Here is a 21,115-nt window from a genome sequence, read left to right as displayed (position 1 = left end):
TTGCGGCTGGGACACTGACTGACTCTTTGCGGCTGTGACACTGACTCTTTGCGGCTGGGACACTGACTGACTCTTTGCGGCTGTGACACTGACTCTTTGCGGCTGGGACACTGACTGACTCTTTGCGGCTGTGACACTGACTCTTTGCGGCTGTGACACTGACTGGCTCTTTGCGGCTGGGACACTGACTGGCTCTTTGCGGCTGGGACACTGACTGGCTCTTTGCGGCTGGGACACTGACTGGCTCTTTGCGGCTGGGACACTGACTGGCTCTTTGCGGCTGGGACACTGACTGACTCTTTGCGGCTGGGACACTGACTGACTCTTTGCGGCTGGGACACTGACTGACTCTTTGCGGCTGGGACACTGACTGACTCTTTGCGGCTGGGACACTGACTGACTCTTTGCGGCTGGGACACTGACTGACTCTTTGCGGCTGGGACACTGACTCTTTGCGGCTGGGACACTGACTCTTTGCGGCTCTGACCACTCCCCGTTGTCCATTTTGATGGTTGTATTTTTCTCTCTGCAGGAAGTTCATCCAGATCTGTGTGGAAAACACTTGTAACTTTCATTTCCAGCTGTCGGACAGCGCCCTGAGCTCCAGCCGAGACCTGCAGTTCCATCCTCTGCACACAGGGGGGAGCCAGGTATCACCCACAATGCATCACTCCATCACTAACTCACTCAAAGCTACAGGCAGGGGGCGGGGCTGTGACTACCTCTCACACGGGATATACAGGCAGGGGGCGGGGCTGTGACTACCTCTCACACGGGATATACAGGCAGGGGGCGGGGCTGTGACTACCTCTCACACGGGATATACAGGCAGGGGGCGGGGCTGTGACTCCCTCTCTTCTCTCTGCAGAGCCTCCAGTCTGGCCAGTGCCTCTTCTATGTGTGGGAAGTGAGGTGGCGCCAGGGCTTTCCCTCCTCCTCGCTTCCCTGCAGCTTCTCCGTGGGCTTCTTCCCGCAGTCGTGCTCCCACCTGGAGCCGTTCACCTACTTCTTCCAGCTGGAGCACTTATCTGTGAGTACAGGTCCTGGCTGCAGCCCCTCGGGGTGTGTGGTGGGGGGGGTAACGCTCTTGTGTCTCTGCTGCAGCCCCTCGGGTGTGTGGTGCAGGGGGTAACGCTCTTGTGTCTCTGCTGCAGACCCTCGGGGTGTGTGGTGCGGGGGGTAACGCTCTTGTGTCTCTGCTGCAGCCCCTCGGGGTGTGTGGTGCTGGGGGTAACGCTCTTGTGTCTCTGCTGCAGCCCCTCGGGGTGTGTGGTGGGGTGGGATAACGCTCTTGTGTCTCTGCTGCAGCCCCTCGGGGTGTGTGGTGGGGGGGGTAACGCTCTTGGTGTCTCTGCTGCAGCCCCTCGGTGTGTGTGGTGCGGGGGGGGGGTAACGCTCTTGTGTCTCTGCTGCAGCCCCTCGGGGTGTGTGGTGCAGGGGGTAACGCTCTTGTGTCTCTGCTGCAGACCCTCGGGGTGTGTGGTGCGGGGGGTAACGCTCTTGTGTCTCTGCTGCAGACCCTCGGGGTGTGTGGTGCGGGGGGTAACGCTCTTGTGTCTCTGCTGCAGACCCTCGGGGTGTGTGGTGCGGGGGGGGGGGGAGTGTAACGCTCTTGTGTCTCTGCTGCAGCCCCTCGGGGTGTGTGGTGGGGGGGGATAACGCTCTTGTGTCTCTGCTGCAGCCCCTCGGGGGTTGTGGTGCAGGGTGGGGGTAACGCTCTTGTGTCTCTGCTGCAGCCCCTCGGGGTGTGTGGTGGTGGGGGTAACGCTCTTGTGTCTCTGCTGCAGCCCCTCGGGGTGTGTGGTGCGGGGGGGGTAACGCTCTTGTGTCACTGCTGCAGCCCCTTGGGGTGTGCGGTGCGGGGGGTAACGCTCTTGTGTCTCTGCTGCAGCCCCTCGGGGTGTGCGGTGCGGGGGGTAACGCTCTTGTGTCTCTGCTGCAGCCCCTCGGGGTGTGCGGTGCGGGGGGGTAACGCTCTTGTGTCTCTGCTGCAGCCCCTCGGGGTGTGTGTGTGGGGGGGTAACGCTCTTGTGTCTCTGCTGCAGCCCCTCGGGGTGTGGTTCGGGGGGGGTAACGCTCTTGTGTCTCTGCTGCAGCCCCTTGTGGTGTGCGGTGCGGGGGGTAACACTCTTGTGTCTCTGCTGCAGCCCCTCGTTGTGTGTGGTGGTGCGGGGGGTAACGCTCTTGTGTCTCTGCTGCAGCCCCTCGGGGTGTGTGGTGCGGGGGGGTAACGCTCTTGTGTCTCTGCTGCAGCCCCTCGGGGGGTGTGGTGCGGGGGGTAACGCTCTTGCGTCTCTGCTGCAGCCCCTCGGGGGTGGGGGTAACGCTCTTGTGTTTCTGCTGCAGCCCCTCGGGGTGTGTGGTGGTGGGGGGGGGGAACGCTCTTGTGTCTCTGCTGCAGCCCCTCGGGGGGGGTGGTGCGGGGGGGGGGGGAGTGTAACGCTCTTGTGTCTCTGCTGCAGCCCCTCGGGGTGTGTGGTGCAGGGGGTAACGCTCTTGTGTCTCTGCTGCAGCCCCTCGGGGTGTGTGGTGCTGGGGGTAACGCTCTTGTGTCTCTGCTGCAGCCCCTCGGGGTGTGTGGTGCTGGGGGTAACGCTCTTGTGTCTCTGCTGCAGCCCCTCGGGGTGTGTGGTGCGGGGGGGGGGGGGTAACGCTCTTGTGTCTCTGCTGCAGCCCCTCGGGGGGTGTGGTGCGGGGGGGGGGGGAGTGTAACGCTCTTGTGTCTCTGCTGCAGCCCCTCGGGGTGTGTGGTGCAGGGGGTAACGCTCTTGTGTCTCTGCTGCAGCCCTCGGGATGTGTGGTGGTGGGGGGTAACGCTCTTGTGTCTCTGCTGCAGCCCCTCGGGGTGTGTGGTGCGGGGGTAACGCTCTTGTGTCTCTGCTGCAGCCCCTCGGGGGGTGTGGTGCGGGGGGGGGGGGAGTGTAACGCTCTTGTGTCTCTGCTGCAGCCCCTCGGGGGGTGTGGTGCGGGGTAACGCTCTTGTGTCTCTGCTGCAGACCCTCGGGGTGTGTGGTGCGGGGGGGGGGGGGGAGTGTAACGCTCTTGTGTCTCTGCTGCAGCCCCTCGGGGGGTGTGGTGCGGGGGGTAACGCTCTTGTGTCTCTGCTGCAGCCCCTCGGGGTGTGTGGTGCGGGGGGGGGGGGGAGTGTAACGCTCTTGTGTCTCTGCTGCAGCCCCTCGGGGGGTGTGGTGCGGGGGGGGGGGAGTGTAACGCTCTTGTGTCTCTGCTGCAGCCCCTCGGGGTGTGTGGTGCAGGGGGTAACGCTCTTGTGTCTCTGCTGCAGCCCCTCGGGATGTGTGGTGGTGCGGGGGGGTAACGCTCTTGTGTCTCTGCTGCAGCCCCTCGGGGGGGGGGTGCGGGGGGGGGGGGGGAGTGTAACGCTCTTGTGTCTCTGCTGCAGCCCCTCGGGGTGTGTGGTGCGGGGGGGGGGGGGGGAGTGTAACGCTCTTGTGTCTCTGCTGCAGCCCCTCGGGTTGTGTGGTGCTGGGGGTAACGCTCTTGTGTCTCTGCTGCAGCCCCTCGGGATGTGTGGTGGTGGGGGGGTAACGCTCTTGTGTCTCTGCTGCAGCCCCTCGGGGTGTGTGGTGCAGGGGGTAACGCTCTTGTGTCTCTGCTGCAGCCCCTCGGGATGTGTGGTGGTGGGGGGTAACGCTCTTGTGTCTCTGCTGCAGCCCCTCGGGATGTGTGGTGGTGGGGGGTAACGCTCTTGTGTCTCTGCTGCAGCCCCTCGGGGGTGGGGGTAACGCTCTTGTGTCTCTGCTGCAGCCCCTCGGGGTGTGTGGTGGTGGGGGGTAACGCTCTTTTGTCTCTGCTGCAGACCCTGTACACTGTGCGCGCTGAGATCTCGCCCCCCGCAGAGTCTCCGCACTGTAAGATGGGGGCGCTCTGCTCCCTGGAGGTTTGTATCACGCGGCTGTGTGACCCCGCAGAGACGGACAAGGAGGAGACGCTGACGGACTGCGAGGGGTACAGCAGCACCCAGCTCTTCTACCAAGGTACCCACATGAAGAAGGGGGGGCAGGCTGCTGCGGAAGGTGGGAGGGTTTCAGATGGGCCCCTGCAGCCGCGGGGTCAGCTTGGGGCTGGGGCTTCCCGCAGGGGTGTGCCTGCAGCTGTGGGGGTGGGGCTTCCCATAGGGTGTGCCTGCAGTTGTGGGGGTGGGGCTTCCCATAGGGTGTGCCTGCAGTTGTGGGGGTGGGGCTTCCCATAGGGTGTGCCTGCAGTTGTGGGGGTGGGGCTTCCCATAGGGTGTGCCTGCAGTTGTGGGGGTGGGGCTTCCCATAGGGTGTGCCTGCAGTTGTGGGGGTGGGGCTTCCCATAGGGTGTGCCTGCAGTTGTGGGGGTGGGGCTTCCCATAGGGTGTGCCTGCAGTTGTGGGGGTGGGGCTTCCCATAGGGTGTGCCTGCAGTTGTGGGGGTGGGGCTTCCCATAGGGTGTGCCTGCAGTTGTGGGGGTGGGGCTTCCCATAGGGTGTGCCTGCAGTTGTGGGGGTGGGGCTTCCCATAGGGTGTGCCTGCAGTTGTGGGGGTGGGGCTTCCCATAGGGTGTGCCTGCAGTTGTGGGGGTGGGGCTTCCCATAGGGTGTGCCTGCAGTTGTGGGGGTGGGGCTTCCCATAGGGTGTGCCTGCAGTTGTGGGGGTGGGGCTTCCCATAGGGTGTGCCTGCAGTTGTGGGGGTGGGGCTTCCCATAGGGTGTGCCTGCAGTTGTGGGGGTGGGGCTTCCCATAGGGTGTGCCTGCAGTTGTGGGGGTGGGGCTTCCCATAGGGTGTGCCTGCAGTTGTGGGGGTGGGGCTTCCCATAGGGTGTGCCTGCAGTTGTGGGGGTGGGGCTTCCCATAGGGTGTGCCTGCAGTTGTGGGGGTGGGGCTTCCCATAGGGTGTGCCTGCAGTTGTGGGGGTGGGGCTTCCCATAGGGTGTGCCTGCAGTTGTGGGGGTGGGGCTTCCCATAGGGTGTGCCTGCAGTTGTGGGGGTGGGGCTTCCCATAGGGTGTGCCTGCAGTTGTGGGGGTGGGGCTTCCCATAGGGTGTGCCTGCAGTTGTGGGGGTGGGGCTTCCCATAGGGTGTGCCTGCAGTTGTGGGGGTGGGGCTTCCCATAGGGTGTGCGGTCCTGACTGTGTGCTCTGTGTCTGGCAGTGGTTGATGGCGGCAGTAACTGGGCGGTTTGTGGGCGGAGCTCTGGTGTGGTCCTGATGCCGGTCAGACACGGGGCGTGCCATACTGTCCGGATGGAGGTGATGCCGCTCTTTGCTGGATTCCTGCCCTACCCGGACGTGCAGCTGTTCCGCTACCTGCCCCACCACCCGCACTCTCAGCAGCCGGATGCCGGTGAGTAGTGCCCCCTGGAGGGGAGTACTGTATAGACCCTAAAGGGATTGTGTCCCCAAACATGAGTTATTCCATTCCCTGCTTCAGTGCGGTGGGCCTGGAGGTGACGGGGCCCGCGTCTCTCACAATGCGGTGGGCCTGGAGGTGACGGGGCCCGCGTCTCTCACAATGCGGTGGGCCTGGAGGTGACGGGGCCCGCGTCTCTCACAATGCGGTGGGCCTGGAGGTGACGGGGCCCGCGTCTCTCACAATGCGGTGGGCCTGGAGGTGAAGGGGGCCGCGTCTCTCACGATGCGGTGGGCCTGGAGGTGACGGGGCCAGCGTCTCTCACAATGCGGTGGACCTGGAGGTGACGGGGCCCGCGTCTCTCACGATGCGGTGGGCCGGGAGGTTACGGGGCCCGCGTCTCTCACAATGCGGTGGACCTGGAGGTGACGGGGCCCGCGTCTCTCACGATGCGGTGGGCCGGGAGGTGACGGGGCCCGCGTCTCTCACGATGCGGTGGGCCGGGAGGTGACGGGGCCCGCGTCTCTCACAATGCGGTGGACCTGGAGGTGACGGGGCCCGCGTCTCTCACAATGCGGTGGACCTGGAGGTGACGGGGCCCGCGTCTCTCACGATGCGGTGGACCTGGAGGTGACGGGGCCCGCGTCTCTCACGATGCGGTGGACCTGGAGGTGACGGGGCCCGCGTCTCTCACAATGCGGTGGACCTGGAGGTGACGGGGCCGCGTCTCTCTCACGATGCGGTGGGCCTGGAGGTGACGGGGCCGCGTCTCTCACGATGCGGTGGGCCTGGAGGTGACGGGGCCAGCGTCTCTCACGATGCGGTGGGCCGGGAGGTGACGGGGCCCGCGTCCCCCACAATACAGTGGGCCGGGAGGTGACGGGGCCTGTGTCTTTCTCTTACAGACAGCTGGATTGAGAATGACTCTGTGTCGGTGGAGGACCCGTGTGAGGCCCCTAGTGGGCGCTCTCAGAGCACCTCGCTGTCCCCAGGACCCCTGAGCGGCGCAGCGGATCAGAAAGGACTTCCAATGCCGCGGCTACAACCTTTCCACGCCGGACAAGTCAGTAACAGCAGCGCCGGCCGACAGATCCTGGTTATTCCAAGTATGGACGACCATGTGCTGGAGGTGAACGTCACATGACACAGCGCCGCCCGTGGAGCACCAAGTGTATTATATGTGTACAGCTGGGCACCGACCTGGACGAACTGGAAGCTGTGGACCACCATAGTGCAATATTGTGTAACCCTGCAGCCGGGGGGCGCTGTGCCCCATGCTGGGGGTATATAATGGGGTGGGGGCTGCCGATTATTGCATGTGCTGCCTCTTCATCAGCAGTGACTACCAGGACCTTGGTGTACGGAGAGGAAGGACCGGGGCCTCCTGCACAGACCACGCCCACTGGCCCATGTCAGCTCAGTGCTGAGACTTCAGTCCCAGACCCGGGAAGGATCTCTGTGGGACTGGTCCACATCCCTCTAGCTTGTTGTATGGACCTGGCCCCGACCAGGTCCCCATCACGTGTTGTTTGCCCCGGTAGGAGGTCCCTGTCCCGTGTTGTTTGCCCCGGTAGGAGGTCCCTGTCCCGTGTTGTTTGCCCCGGTGGGAGGTCCCTGTCCCGTGTTGTTTGCCCCGGTGGGAGGTCCCTGTCCCGTGTTGTTTGCCCCGGTAGGAGGTCCCTGTCCCGTGTTGTTTGCCCCGGTAGGAGGTCCCTGTCTTGTGTTGTTTGCCCCGGTAGGAGGTCCCTGTCCCGTGTTGTTTGCCCCGGTAGGAGGTCCCTGTACCGTGTTGTTTGCCCCGGTAGGAGGTCCCTGTCCCGTGTTGTTTGCCCCGGTAGGAGGTCCCTGTCCCGTGTTGTTTGCCCCGGTAGGAGGTCCATGCTCCATGTCTGCCCCGGTAGGAGGTCCCTGTCCTGTGTTGTTTGCCCCGGTAGGAGGTCCCCGTCCTGTGTTGTTTGCCCCGGTAGGAGGTCCCCGTCCTGTGTTGTTTGCCCCGGTAGGAGGTCCCCGTCCTGTGTTGTTTGCCCCGGTAGGAGGTCCCCGTCCTGTGTTGTTTGCCCCGGTAGGAGGTCCCCGTCCTGTGTTGTTTGGCCCGATCGGAGGGCTCCGCCCCATATTATGTCATCCTCTCCGGCTCCTGCACTGCGCACCATGCTCCTCTCTCTGGAATCTTCTTGCTGCTATACAGAAGTCCTCTGCCCCGGGAAGGTGGGTGCCTGCTGATGGTGTTAGTGGCCGGTGCCATCCCGGCAGGACTCGTAGACAAATGCAGCTGTTGCGGTATTACGGGATTTTAAGGTAACAGCACTATTTATTTTTGGTATATTATACCTCTACAATAAGGTGGAAGCTTGTATGACAAGACCCCGGAAATACATGTCTGACCACCGCCTTGTCTCATCATTGTGGGGTCTGTAATGCTGCAGAGGCCACGCCCAGGGCTATGTCACACTGTACATGGATAATAATACTGCCTCCCCCTTTCTCACAGTATTATCTGTGCTTCCACCTTATACACTACTCATACAACACATCCTCCATCCTGAGGAAATACTTGTTCTGTACAAAGCTGAAGGCAAAATCACAAAAAAATCATCAATGGAAAACACATTTATTACCAATAAGGCACCCACAAAATTAAAGTGATGAAACACTACAGGCTCATCCAACATTTAATGTTATGTCCGTAAAACAAGTCAAAATGCAGCTCAGTATTGTGTATGACCTCCCTACAACACCTGGGCATGCTCCTGATGAGGCTCAGTAGTGTGTGGCCTCCACGTGCCTGTATGACCTTCCTACAACACCTCGGCATGCTCCTGATGAGGCTCAGTAATGTGTGTGACCTCCACGTGCCTGTATGACCTCCCTACAACACCTCGGCATGCTCCTGATGAGGCTCAGTAGTGTGTGTGACCTCCACGTGCCTGTATGACCTCCCTACAACACCTGGGCATGCTCCTGATGAGGCTCAGTATTGTGTGTGGCCTCCATGTGCCTGTATGACCTCCCTACAACACCTCGGCATTCTCCTGATGAGGCTCAGTATTGTGTGTGGCCTCCACGTGCCTGTATGACCTCCCTACAACACCTCGGCATGCTCCTGATGAGGCTCAGTATTGTGTGTGGCCTCCACGTGCCTGTATGACCTCCCTACAACACCTGGGCATGCTCCTGATGAGGCTCAATATTGTGTGTGGCCTCCACGTGCCTGTATGACCTCCCTACAACACCTCGGCATGCTCCTGATGAGGCTCAGTAGTATGTAATTTTCACGTGCCTGTATGACCTCCCTACAACACCTTGGCATGCTCCTGATGAGGTCAGTAGTGTGTGTGGCCTCCACATGCCTGTATGACCTCTCTACAACACCTGGGCATGCTCCTGATGAGGCTCAGTAGTGTGTGGCCTCCACGTGTTTGTATGACCTCCCTACAACACCTCGGCATGCTACTGATGAGGCTCAGTACTGTGTATGGCCTCCACGTGCCTGTATGACCTCCCTACAACACCTCGGCATGCTACTGACGAGGCTCAGTAGTATGTAATTTTCACGTGCCTGTATGACCTCCCACAATACACCCTGACGGTCAGGTCACTTGTTCTTGATGGATGCAGTTTTCCTAGCAAGGGAGAACCTGGCCTGCAGGTAGGTATTGTAAGAGATCTAGGGCTAAAATCTCCCTTACTGCAGTTGCAAGGTGACTTTGGAATTAACCCTTTATAGCCAAAAATGACTCCCCGTTCCCGGGATGAGAGCACACACTAAGACACGCCGGTCTCTTAGAAGATGCAGAACTCACAATGGTTTTTGGTACACAGCCACATATATAAAACACATAAAATCATCTGCATAGGGGCGTGAGGAGGTGATAGAATACTGCCATGCTATTGGCCATAATGAATATATCAGGACGGGCTCTAAGACATTCCTCCAAGATGTAGATGCACTTTACACCACTTCCTCCAGAGACCTTGTTCTCCTATATACAGAATGTTTGTACCCCGCGGGCCGTGTGTGAGGACAGAGGGCGCGCAGTGTTACCATCGTGTGTTGCCATCTTGCAAACTGATTGGTTGGTTTGGGTTTGGCAGCCATTTGAGTAAGGCGTGTTTCATGAGATTCAATAAGATGGAAAAAACACAGTATCGTTCTGTAATTCGCTTTGTGCAAGGAGAAAGTTTGCCGATGAAAAAATTGTCGGCCCCGATGGCTGCCACGATTGCTCACGGTGGACAACACGCGGATGGGGCTGGTAACTTCAGAGCAATGTAAGCGAGATCCGAAGGAGTTTTTGCGTTGAGTTGTCACCGATGATGAAGTCTGGATCCATCATTACACACCAGAAACTAAGCAACAATCAGAACAATGGATTCTCCCGGTGAATCTGCCCCAAAGAAGGCGAAGACGCTCCCATCGGCCGGAAAAGTCATGGCGACAATTTTGTTGGGATGCGAATGGCGTCATCCTCATGGATTTTTTTTAGAAAAAAAAAAGAACGATCACTGGACAATACGACAGCGAGTTATTGGAACGCTTCAACAACAAAAATGAAAGAGATGCGGCCGCATTTGTCGAAAAAGAAGCTGCTGTTTCACCACGATAACACACTAGCACATTCTTCCGGAGTTGGCGCTACTAAACTGCATGAATTGCGAAATGAATTGCCGCCACACCCCCTGTTTTCACCCGGTCTGGCTCCCCGCCACTGCCGCACCCTCCGTATTCAGCCGGTCTGGCTCCCTGCCACTGCCCCCCCCCCCCCCCCGTAGTCAGCCAGTCTGGCTCCCTGCCACTGCCGCACCCCCCCGTAGTCAGCCGGTCTGGCTCCCTGCCACTGCCGCACCCCCCGTATTCAGCCGGTCTGGCTCCCTGCCACTGCCGCACCCCCCGTATTCAGCCGGTCTGGCTCCCCGCCACTGCCGCACCCCCCGTAGTCAGCCCGTCTGGCTCCCCGCCACTGCCGCACCCCCCGCAGTCACCCGGTCTTGCTCTCTGCCACAGCCGCACCCCCCGTAGTCAGCCGGTCTGGCTCCCCGACACTGCCGCACCCCCCGTAGTCAGCCGGTCTGGCTCCCCGCCACTGCCGCACCCACCGTAGTCAGCCGGTCTGGCTCCCCGCCACTGCCGCACCCCTCGTAGTCAGCCCATCTGGCTCCCTGCCACTGCCGCACCCCCCGCAGTCACCCGGTCTGGCTCTCTGCCACAGCCGCACCCCCCGCAGTCACCCGGTCTGGCTCTCTGCCACAGCCGTACCCCCCGTAGTCAGCCGGTCTGGCTCTCTGCCACTGCCGCACCCCCCGTAGTCAGCCGGTCTGGCTCCCCGCCACTGCCGCACCCCCCGTAGTCAGCCGGTCTGGCTCCCGGCCACTGCCGCACCCCCCGTAGTCAGCCGGTCTGGCTCCCCGCCACTGCCGCACCCCTCGTAGTCAGCCCGTCTGGCTCCCCGCCACCGCCGCACCCCCCATAGTCACCCGGTCTGGCCACTGCCACAGCCGCACCCCCCGTAGTCAGCCCATCTGGCTCCCCGCCACAGCCGCACCCCCCGTAGTCAGCCCGTCTGGCTCCCCGCCACTGCCGCACCCCCCGTAGTCACCCGGTCTGGCTCTCTGCCACTGCCGCACCCCCCGCAGTCACCCGGTCTGGCTCTCTGCCACAGCTGTACCCCCCCGCAGTCAGCCGGTCTGGCTCCCCGCCACTGCCGCACCCCCCGTAGTCAGCCGGTCTAGCTCCCCGCCACTGCCACACCCCCCCCACACCCCCCGTAGTCACCCGGTCTGGCTCTCTGCCACAGCCGTACCCCCCGCAGTCAGCCGGTCTGGCTCCCCGCCACTGCCGCACCCCCCGTAGTCAGCCGGTCTAGCTCCACGCCACTGCCGCACCCCCCGTAGTCAGCCGGTCTAGCTCCACGCCACTGCCACACCCCCCCGTAGTCACACGGTCTGGCTCCCTGACACTTTTTCTTCTTCCCTAACATGAAGAAATGGCTTGCGAGGGAAAAAATGTAGCTCAAACGAGGAAGTCATCGCCGAGTCAGAGGCGTATTTTTGGAAAGTTCGACAAATACTGTTTTTTGGAGGGGATAAAAAAAATGGCAGGAATTTTGAGAGAAGTATCTTTCTAAAAGGGGACTATGTTGAAAAATAAAAATTTTTTTGGAAAAAATGTTCTTCATTTCTAACACAGGTACTTATTGAACCGCCCTCGTAATTGTCCTCGTGTTTTCTCTGTATAAGTCACAACATGGACTTCACACAGAGAAGCTGCAGAAAAGATAAGGTAGCAATAGCAAAGACACAAAATGCAGTTCACAGACTAAAATGGCTTCTGCCTGGACCAAGATGGCATCTATAGAGGAAAATATCTCTTACAGCATCAAGAACAAATGGAAATGAACTCCAGCGTGAAACAGAATAATAAAAATACTAATCTTCCAGCTTTGTCTTTTAAAACATTCACATACGAGAAGGCAAAGGATTAGAAATATGAAGTGGGTAAAACTATCTAGCCTACAGGTTACAATAAAACATCTTATTCATGGCTTGGTGACCTCCCTACAACACCTCAACATGCTCCTGATGAGGCTCAGTATTGTGTGCTGCCTCCACGTGCCTGTAAGACCTCCCTACAACACCTCGGCAGCTCCTGATGAGGCTCAGTAGTGTGTGTGGCCTCCACGTGCCTGTATGACCTCCCTACAACACCCCGGCATGCTCCTGATGAGGCTCAGTAGTGTGTGTGGCCTCCATGTGCCTGTATGACCTCCCTACAACACCTCGGGATGTTCCTGATGAGGCTCAGTATTGTGTGAGGCCTCCGTGTGCCTGTATGACCTCCCTACAACACCTGGGCATGCTCCTGATGAGGCTCAGTATTGTGTGTAGCCTCCACATGCCTGTATGACCTCCCTACAACACCTCGGCATGCTCCTGATGAGGCTCAGTATTGTGTGTAGCCTCCACATGCCTGTATGACCTCCCTACAACACCTCGGCATGCTCCTGATGAGGCTCAGTATTGTGTGTGACCTCCATGTGCCTGTATGACCTCCCTACAACACCTCGGCATGCTCCTGATGAGGCTCAGTATTGTGTGTGACCTCCATGTGCCTGTATGACCTCCCTACAACACCTCGGTATGCTCCTGATGGGGCTCAGTATTGTGTGTGGCCTCCACATGCCTGTATGACCTCCCTACAACTCCTTGGCATGCTCCTGGTGAGGCTCAGTAGTGTGTGTCCTCCATGTGTCTGTATGACCTCCCTACAACACCTCGGCATGCTCCTGATAAAGCTCAGTATTGTGTGTGGCCTCCATCTGCTCGTATGACATCCCTACAACGCCTCAGAAACCCACACAAGTGACTGTAGTGAATCTCATCCAGGATGGCTCATTAATGCGAGCTGTGGCCATTAGGTTTGCTGTGTCAGCATAGTGTTGGATGGGGCTGGAGTGTGTCAGCAGTTGCTGCAGGATGAAGGCATAGAAGCGATGGGCTGTCCCGCTCGTTCCCCAGACTTGAATCCGCTTGAGCACAACTGGGATATCATATTTTTCCATCCAGCAATGTCACGTTGCACTGCAGACTGTTCAGAATGCTTAAAGGGGTTTTCCCACAAAGAAAAGTTAGGTCCAATCACGGGACCCCTTGTTAATCCGTCAGATTTAAAGGAGCAAATGGCCACACATGAACATTCCTCTATGGAGCTGACGGATAATCGCCAAGTGCAGTTCAGTTCCATAGAGATTAAAGAAGCAGTAAGTCATGCGCGGCGTCTGCTCCATTAATCTGACGGACTGATGAGTCCAACGGACGATCTGCGGGGGACCCATGGATAGAGCCAGGTCCAGGTCTGGGAGAAGATCCCAGAGGGGACCATCTGCAACCTCATCAGGTGCATGCAGAGGTGTGGTAGGGAGGTCATACAGACACATGGAGGACACACACTACTGAGCCCCATCAGGAGCATGCCGAGGTGTTGTAGGGAGGTCATACAGGCACGTGGAGGCCACACACAATACTGAGCCTCATCAGGAGCATGCACAGGCGTTGTAGGGAGGTCATACAGGCACGTGGAGGCCACACACAATACTGAGCCTCATCAGGAGCATGCCCAGGCGTTGTAGGGAGGTCATACAGGCACGTGGAGGCCACACACACTACTGAGCCCCATCAGGAGCATGCCGAGGTGTTGTAGGGAGGTCATACAGGCACGTGGAGGCCACACACCATACTGACCTCATCAGGAGCATGCCGAGGTGTTGTAGGGAGGTCATACTGGCACGTGGAGGCCACACACAATACTGAGCCTCATCAGGAGCATGCAGAGGTGTTGTAGGGAGGTCATACAGGCACATGGAGGTCACACACAATACTGAGCCTCATCAGGAGCATGCCCAGGCGTTGTAGGGAGGTCATACAGGCACAGGGAGGTCACACACAATACTGAGCCTCTTCAGGAGCATGCCCAGGTGTATTAGGGAGGTCATACAGGCACGTGGAGGCCACACACACTACTGAGCCTCATCAGGAGCATGTAGAGGTGTTGTAGGGAGGTCATACAGGCACATGGAGGCCACTAACAAATGAACCTCATCAGGAGCATGCAGAGGTGTTGTAGGGAGGTCATACAGGCACATGGAGGTCACACACAATACTGAGCCTCATCAGGAGCATGCCCAGGCGTTGTAGGGAGGTCATACAGGCACAGGGAGGTCACACACAATACTGAGCCTCATCAGGAGCATTCTTAGGTGTATTAGGGAGGTCATACAGGCACGTGGAGGCCACACACACTACTGAGCCTCATCAGGAGCATGTAGAGGCGTTGTAGGGAGGTCATACAGGCACGTGGAGGCCACACACAATGCTGAGCCTCATCAGGAGCATGCCAAGGTGTTGTAGGGAGGTCATACAGGCACGTGGAGGCCACACACAATACTGAGCCTCATCAGGAGCATTCAGAGGTGTTGTAGGGAGGTCATACAGGCACATAGAGGTCACACACAATACTGAGCCTCATCAGGAGCATGCTGAGGTGTTGTAGGGAGGTCATACAGGCACGTGGAGGCCACACACAATGCTGAGCCTCATCAGGAGCATGCCGAGGTGTTGTAGGGAGGTCATACAGGCACATGGAGGCCACTAACAAATGAACCTCATCAGGAGCATGCAGAGGTGTTGTAGGGAGGTCATACAGGCACAGGAAGGTCACACACAATACTGAGCCTCATCAGGAGCATGCCCAGGTGTATCAGGGAGGTCATACAGGCAAGTGGAGGCCACACACACTACTGAGCCTCATCAGGAGCATGTAGAGGCGTTGTAGGGAGGTCATACAGGCACGTGGAGGCCACACACACTACTGAGCCTCATCAGGAGCATGCTCAGGTGTTGTAGGGAGGTCATACAGGCACGTGGATGCCACACACAATGCTGAGCCTCATCAGGAGCATGCCGAGGTGTTGTAGGGAGGTCATACAGGCACGTGGAGGCCACACACTATACTGAGCCTCATCAGGAGCATGCAGAGGTGTTGTAGGGAGGTCATACAGGCACATGGAGGTCACACACAATACTGAGCCTCATCAGGAGCATGCCCAGCTGTATAAGGGAGGTCATACAGGCACGTGGAGGCCACACAAACTACTGAGCCTCATCAGGAGCATGTAGAGGCGTTGTAGGGAGGTCATACAGACACGTGGAGGCCACACACAATGCTGAGCCTCATCAGGAGCATGCCGAGGTGTTGTAGGGAGGTCATACAGGCACATGGAGGCCACACACAATACTGAGCCTCATCCGGAGCATGCCGAGGTGTTGTAGGGAGGTCATACAGGCACGTGGAGGCCACACACACTACTGAGCCTCATCAGGAGCATGCTCAGGTGTTGTAGGGAGGTCATACAGGCACGTGGATGCCACACACAATGCTGAGCCTCATCAGGAGCATGCCGAGGTGTTGTAGGGAGGTCATACAGGCACGTTGAGGCCACACACAATACTGAGCCTCATCAGGAGCATGCAGAGGTGTTGTAAGGAGGTCATACAGGCACATGGAGGTCACACACAATACTGAGCCTCATCAGGAGCATGCCCAGGCGTTGTAGGGAGGTCATACAGGCACAGGGAGGTCACACACAATACTGAGCCTCATCAGGAGCATGCCCAGGTGTATTAGGGAGGTCATACAGGCACGTGGAGGCCACACACACTACTGAGCCTCATCAGGAGCATGTAGAGGTGTTGTAGGGAGGTCATACAGGCACATGGAGGCCACTAACAAATGAACCTCATCAGGAGCATGCAGAGGTGTTGTAGGGAGGTCATACAGGCACATGGAGGTCACACACAATACTGAGCCTCATCAGGAGCATGCCCAGGTGTATTAGGGAGGTCATACAGGCACGTGGAGGCCACACACACTACTGAGCCTCATCAGTTGCATGTAGAGGTGTTGTAGGGAGGTCATACAGGCACGTGGAGGCCACACACAATGCTGAGCCTCATCAGGAGCATGCTCAGGTGTTGTAGGGAGGTCATACAGGCACATGGAGGCCACACACACTACTGAGCCTCATTAGGAGCATGCAGAGGTGTTGTAGGGAGGTCATACAGGCACATGGAGGTCACACACACTACTGAGCCTCATCAGGAGCATGCAGAGGTGTTGTAGGGAGGTCATACAGGCACATGGAGGTCACACACAGTACTGAGCCTTATCAGGAGCATGCCCAGGTGTATTAGGGAGGTCATACAGGCACGTGGAGGCCACACACACTACTGAGCCTCATCAGGAGCATGTAGAGGCGTTGTAGGGAGGTCATACAGGCACGTGGAGGCCACACACACTACTGAGCCTCATCAGGAGCATGCTCAGGTGTTGTAGGGAGGTCATACAGGCACGTGGAGGCCACACACAATGCTGAGCCTCATCAGGAGCATGCTGAGGTGTTGTAGGGAGGTTATACAGGCACGTGGAGGCCACACACAATACTGAGCCTCATCAGGAGCATGCAGAGGTGTTGTAGGGAGGTCATACAGGCACATGGAGGTCACACACAATACTGAGCCTCATCAGGAGCATGCCCAGGCATTGTAGGGAGGTCATACAGGCACAGGGAGGTCACACACAATACTGAGCCTCATCAGGAGCATGCCCAGGTGTATTAGGGAGGTCATACAGGCACGTGGAGGCCACACACACTACTGAGCCTCATCAGGAGCATGCAGAGGTGTTGTAGGGAGGTCATACAGGCACGTGGAGGCCACACACTACTGAGCCTCATCAGGAGTATGCCGAGGTGTTGTAGGGAGGTCATACAGGCACGTGGAGGCCACACACAATACTGAGCCTCATCAGGAGCATGCCGAGGTGTTGTAGGGAGGTCATACAGGCACGTGGAGGCTACACACAATACTGAGCCTCATCCGGAGCATGCCGAGGTGTTGTAGGGAGGTCATACACAATACTGAGCCTCATCAGGAGCATGCCCAGGTGTATTAGGGAGGTCATACAGGCAAGTGGAGGCCACACACACTACTGAGCCTCATCATGAGCATGCAGAGGTGTTGTAGGGAGGTCATACAGGAACATTGAGATCACACACAATACTGAGCCTCATCAGGAGCATGCCCAGGTGTATTAGGGAGGTCATACAGGCACGTGGAGGCCACACACACTACTGAGCCTCATCAGGAGCATGTAGAGGCGTTGTAGGGAGGTCATACAGGCACGTGGAGGCCACACACACTACTGAGCCTCATCAGGAGCATGCTCAGGTGTTGTAGGGAGGTCATACAGGCACGTGGAGGCCACACACAATGCTGAGCCTCATCAGGAGCATGCCGAGGTGTTGTAGGGAGGTCATACAGGCACGTGGAGGCCACACACAATACTGAGCCTCATCAGGAGCATGCAGAGGTGTTGTAGGGAGGTCATACAGGCACATGGAGGTCACACACAATACTGAGCCTCATCAGGAGCATGCCCAGGCGTTGTAGGGAGGTCATACAGGCACAGGGAGGTCACACACAATACTGAGCCTCATCAGGAGCATTCCCAGGTGTATTAGGGAGGTCATACAGGCACGTGGAGGCCACACACACTACTGAGCCTCATCAGGAGCATGTAGAGGCGTTGTAGGGAGGTCATACAGGCACGTGGAGGCCACACACAATGCTGAGCCTCATCAGGAGCATGCCGAGGTGTTGTAGGGAGGTCATACAGGCACGTGGAGGCCACACACAATACTGAGCCTCATCAGGAGCATTCAGAGGTGTTGTAGGGAGGTCATACAGGCACATGGAGGTCACACACAATACTGAGCCTCATCAGGAGCATGCTGAGGTGTTGTAGGGAGGTCATACAGGCACGTGGAGGCCACACACAATGCTGAGCCTCATCAGGAGCATGCCGAGGTGTTGTAGGTAGGTCATACAGGCACATGGAGGCCACTAACAAATGAACCTCATCAGGAGCATGCAGAGGTGTTGTAGGGAGGTCATACAGGCACATGGAGGTCACACACAATACTGAGCCTCATCAGGAGCATGCCCAGGTGTATTAGGGAGGTCATACAGGCACGTGGAGGCCACACACACTACTGAGCCTCATCAGGAGCATGTAGAGGCGTTGTAGGGAGGTCATACAGGCACATGGAGGCCACACACACTACTGAGCCTCATCAGGAGCATGTAGAGGCGTTGTAGGGAGGTCATACAGGCACGTGGAGGCCACACACAATGCTGAGCCTCATCAGGAGCATGCCGAGGTGTTGTAGGGAGGTCATACAGGCACGTGGAGGCCACACACAATACTGAGCCTCATCAGGAGCATTCAGAGGTGTTGTAGGGAGGTCATACAGGCACATGGAGGTCACACACAATACTGAGCCTCATCAGGAGCATGCTGAGGTGTTGTAGGGAGGTCATACAGGCACGTGGAGGCCACACACAATGCTGAGCCTCATCAGGAGCATGCCGAGGTGTTGTAGGTAGGTCATACAGGCACATGGAGGCCACTAACAAATGAACCTCATCAGGAGCATGCAGAGGTGTTGTAGGGAGGTCATACAGGCACATGGAGGTCACACACAATACTGAGCCTCATCAGGAGCATGCCCAGGTGTATTAGGGAGGTCATACAGGCACGTGGAGGCCACACACACTACTGAGCCTCATCAGGAGCATGTAGAGGCGTTGTAGGGAGGTCATACAGGCACGTGGAGGTCACACACACTACTGAGCCTCATCAGGAGCATGCTCAGGTGTTGTAGGGAGGTCATACAGGCACGTGGATGCCACACACAATGCTGAGCCTCATCAGGAGCATGCCGAGGTGTTGTAGGGAGGTCATACAGGCACGTGGAGGCCACACACTATACTGAGCCTCATCAGGAGCATGCAGAGGTGTTGTAGGGAGGTCATACAGGCACATGGAGGTCACACACAATACTGAGCCTCATCAGGAGCATGCTCAGGTGTTGTAGGGAGGTCATACAGGCACGTGGATGCCACACACAATGCTGAGCCTCATCAGGAGCATGCCGAGGTGTTGTAGGGAGGTCATACAGGCACGTGGAGGCCACACACTATACTGAGCCTCATCAGGAGCATGCAGAGGTGTTGTAGGGAGGTCATACAGGCACATGGAGGTCACAAACAATACTGAGCCTCATCAGGAGCATGCCCAGCTGTATTAGGGAGGTCATACAGGCACGTGGAGGCCACACAAACTACTGAGCCTCATCAGGAGCATGCTCAGGTGTTGTAGGGAGGTCATACAGGCACGTGGATGCCACACACAATGCTGAGCCTCATCAGGAGCATGCCGAGGTGTTGTAGGGAGGTCATACAGGCACGTGGAGGCCACACACTATACTGAGCCTCATCAGGAGCATGCCCAGCTGTATTAGGGAGGTCATACAGGCACGTGGAGGCCACACAAACTACTGAGCCTCATCAGGAGCATGTAGAGGCGTTGTAGGGAGGTCATACAGACACGTGGAGGCCACACACAATGCTGAGCCTCATCAGGAGCATGCCGAGGTGTTGTAGGGAGGTCATACAGGCACATGGAGGCCACACACAATACTGAGCCTCATCCGGAGCATGCCGAGGTGTTGTAGGGAGGTCATACAGGCACGTGGAGGCCACACACACTACTGAGCCTCATCAGGAGCATGCTCAGGTGTTGTAGGGAGGTCATACAGGCACGTGGATGCCACACACAATGCTGAGCCTCATCAGGAGCATGCCGAGGTGTTGTAGGGAGGTCATACAGGCACGTTGAGGCCACACACAATACTGAGCCTCATCAGGAGCATGCAGAGGTGTTGTAGGGAGGTCATACAGGCACATGGAGGTCACACACAATACTGAGCCTCATCAGGAGCATGCCCAGGCGTTGTAGGGAGGTCATACAGGCACAGGGAGGTCACACACAATACTGAGCCTCATCAGGAGCATGTAGAGGTGTATTAGGGAGGTCATACAGGCACGGGGAGGCCACACACACTACTGAGCCTCATCAGGAGCATGTAGAGGTGTTGTAGGGAGGTCATACAGGCACATGGAGGCCACTAACAAATGAACCTTATCAGGAGCATGCAGAGGTGTTGTAGGGAGGTCATACAGGCACATGGAGGTCACACACAATACTGAGCCTCATCAGGAGCATGCCCAGGTGTATTAGGGAGGTCATACAGGCACGTGGAGGCCACACACACTACTGAGCCTCATCAGTTGCATGTAGAGGTGTTGTAGGGAGGTCATACAGGCACGTGGAGGCCACACACAATGCTGAGCCTCATCAGGAGCATGCTCAGGTGTTGTAGGGAGGTCATACAGGCACATGGAGGCCACTAACAAATGAACCTCATCAGGAGCATGCAGAGGTGTTGTAGGGAGGTCATACAGGCACATGGAGGTCACACACAATACTGAGCCTCATCAGGAGCATGCCCAGGTGTATTAGGGAGGTCATACAGGCACGTGGAGGCCACACACACTACTGAGCCTCATCAGGAGCATGTAGAGGCGTTGTAGGGAGGTCATACAGGCACGTGGAGGCCACACACACTACTGAGCCTCATCAGGAGCATGCTCAGGTATTGTAGGGAGGTCATACAGGCACGTGGATGCCACACACAATGCTGAGCCTCATCAGGAGCATGCCGAGGTGTTGTAGGGAGGTCATACAGGCACGTGGAGGCCACACACAATACTGAGCCTCATCAGGAGCATGCAGAGGTGTTGTAGGGAGGTCATACAGGCACATGGAGGTCACACACAATACTGAGCCTCATCAGGAGCATGCCCAGCTGTATTAGGGAGGTCATACAGGCACGTGGAGGCCACACAAACTACTGAGCCTCATCAGGAGCATGTAGAGGCGTTGTAGGGAGGTCATACAGAAACGTGGAGGCCACACACAATGCTGAGCCTCATCAGGAGCATGCCGAGGTGTTGTAGGGAGGTCATACAGGCACATGGAGGCCACACACAATACTGAGCCTCATCAGGAGCATGCCGAGGTGTTGTAGGGAGGTCATACAGGCATGTGGAGGCCATACACAATACTGAGCCTCATCAGGAGTATGCAGAGGTGTTGTAGGGAGGTCATACAGGCACATGGAGGTCATACACACGACTGAGCCTCATCAGGAGCATGCCCAGGCGTTGTAGGGAGGTCATACAGGCACATGGAGGTCACACACAATACTGAGCCTCATCAGGAGCATGCCCAGGTGTATTAGGGAGGTCATACAGGCACTTGGAGG

General features: G+C 57.8%; 1 protein-coding gene across 1 annotated transcript in view; it reads left to right on the top strand.

The window, feature by feature from the left end:
• Nucleotides 1-8,059, top strand: part of LOC140108921 (trafficking protein particle complex subunit 10-like) — a 70,262-nt gene extending 62,203 nt beyond the window's left edge. Inside the window, 5 exon segments of the mRNA XM_072132006.1 lie at nt 533-650; nt 869-1,030; nt 3,818-3,995; nt 5,136-5,327; nt 6,239-8,059. Of these exon segments, the coding sequence (XP_071988107.1) occupies nt 533-650; nt 869-1,030; nt 3,818-3,995; nt 5,136-5,327; nt 6,239-6,477 (889 nt within the window). The 3' untranslated portion in view covers nt 6,478-8,059.
• Nucleotides 8,060-21,115: the final 13,056 nt, after the last annotated feature.

Source organism: Engystomops pustulosus, unplaced genomic scaffold, assembly GCF_040894005.1.
Source record: "Engystomops pustulosus unplaced genomic scaffold, aEngPut4.maternal MAT_SCAFFOLD_199, whole genome shotgun sequence".
In the NCBI taxonomy this organism is placed as follows: Eukaryota; Metazoa; Chordata; class Amphibia; order Anura; family Leptodactylidae; genus Engystomops; species Engystomops pustulosus.
This window is presented reverse-complemented; position numbering and strand designations above follow the sequence as displayed.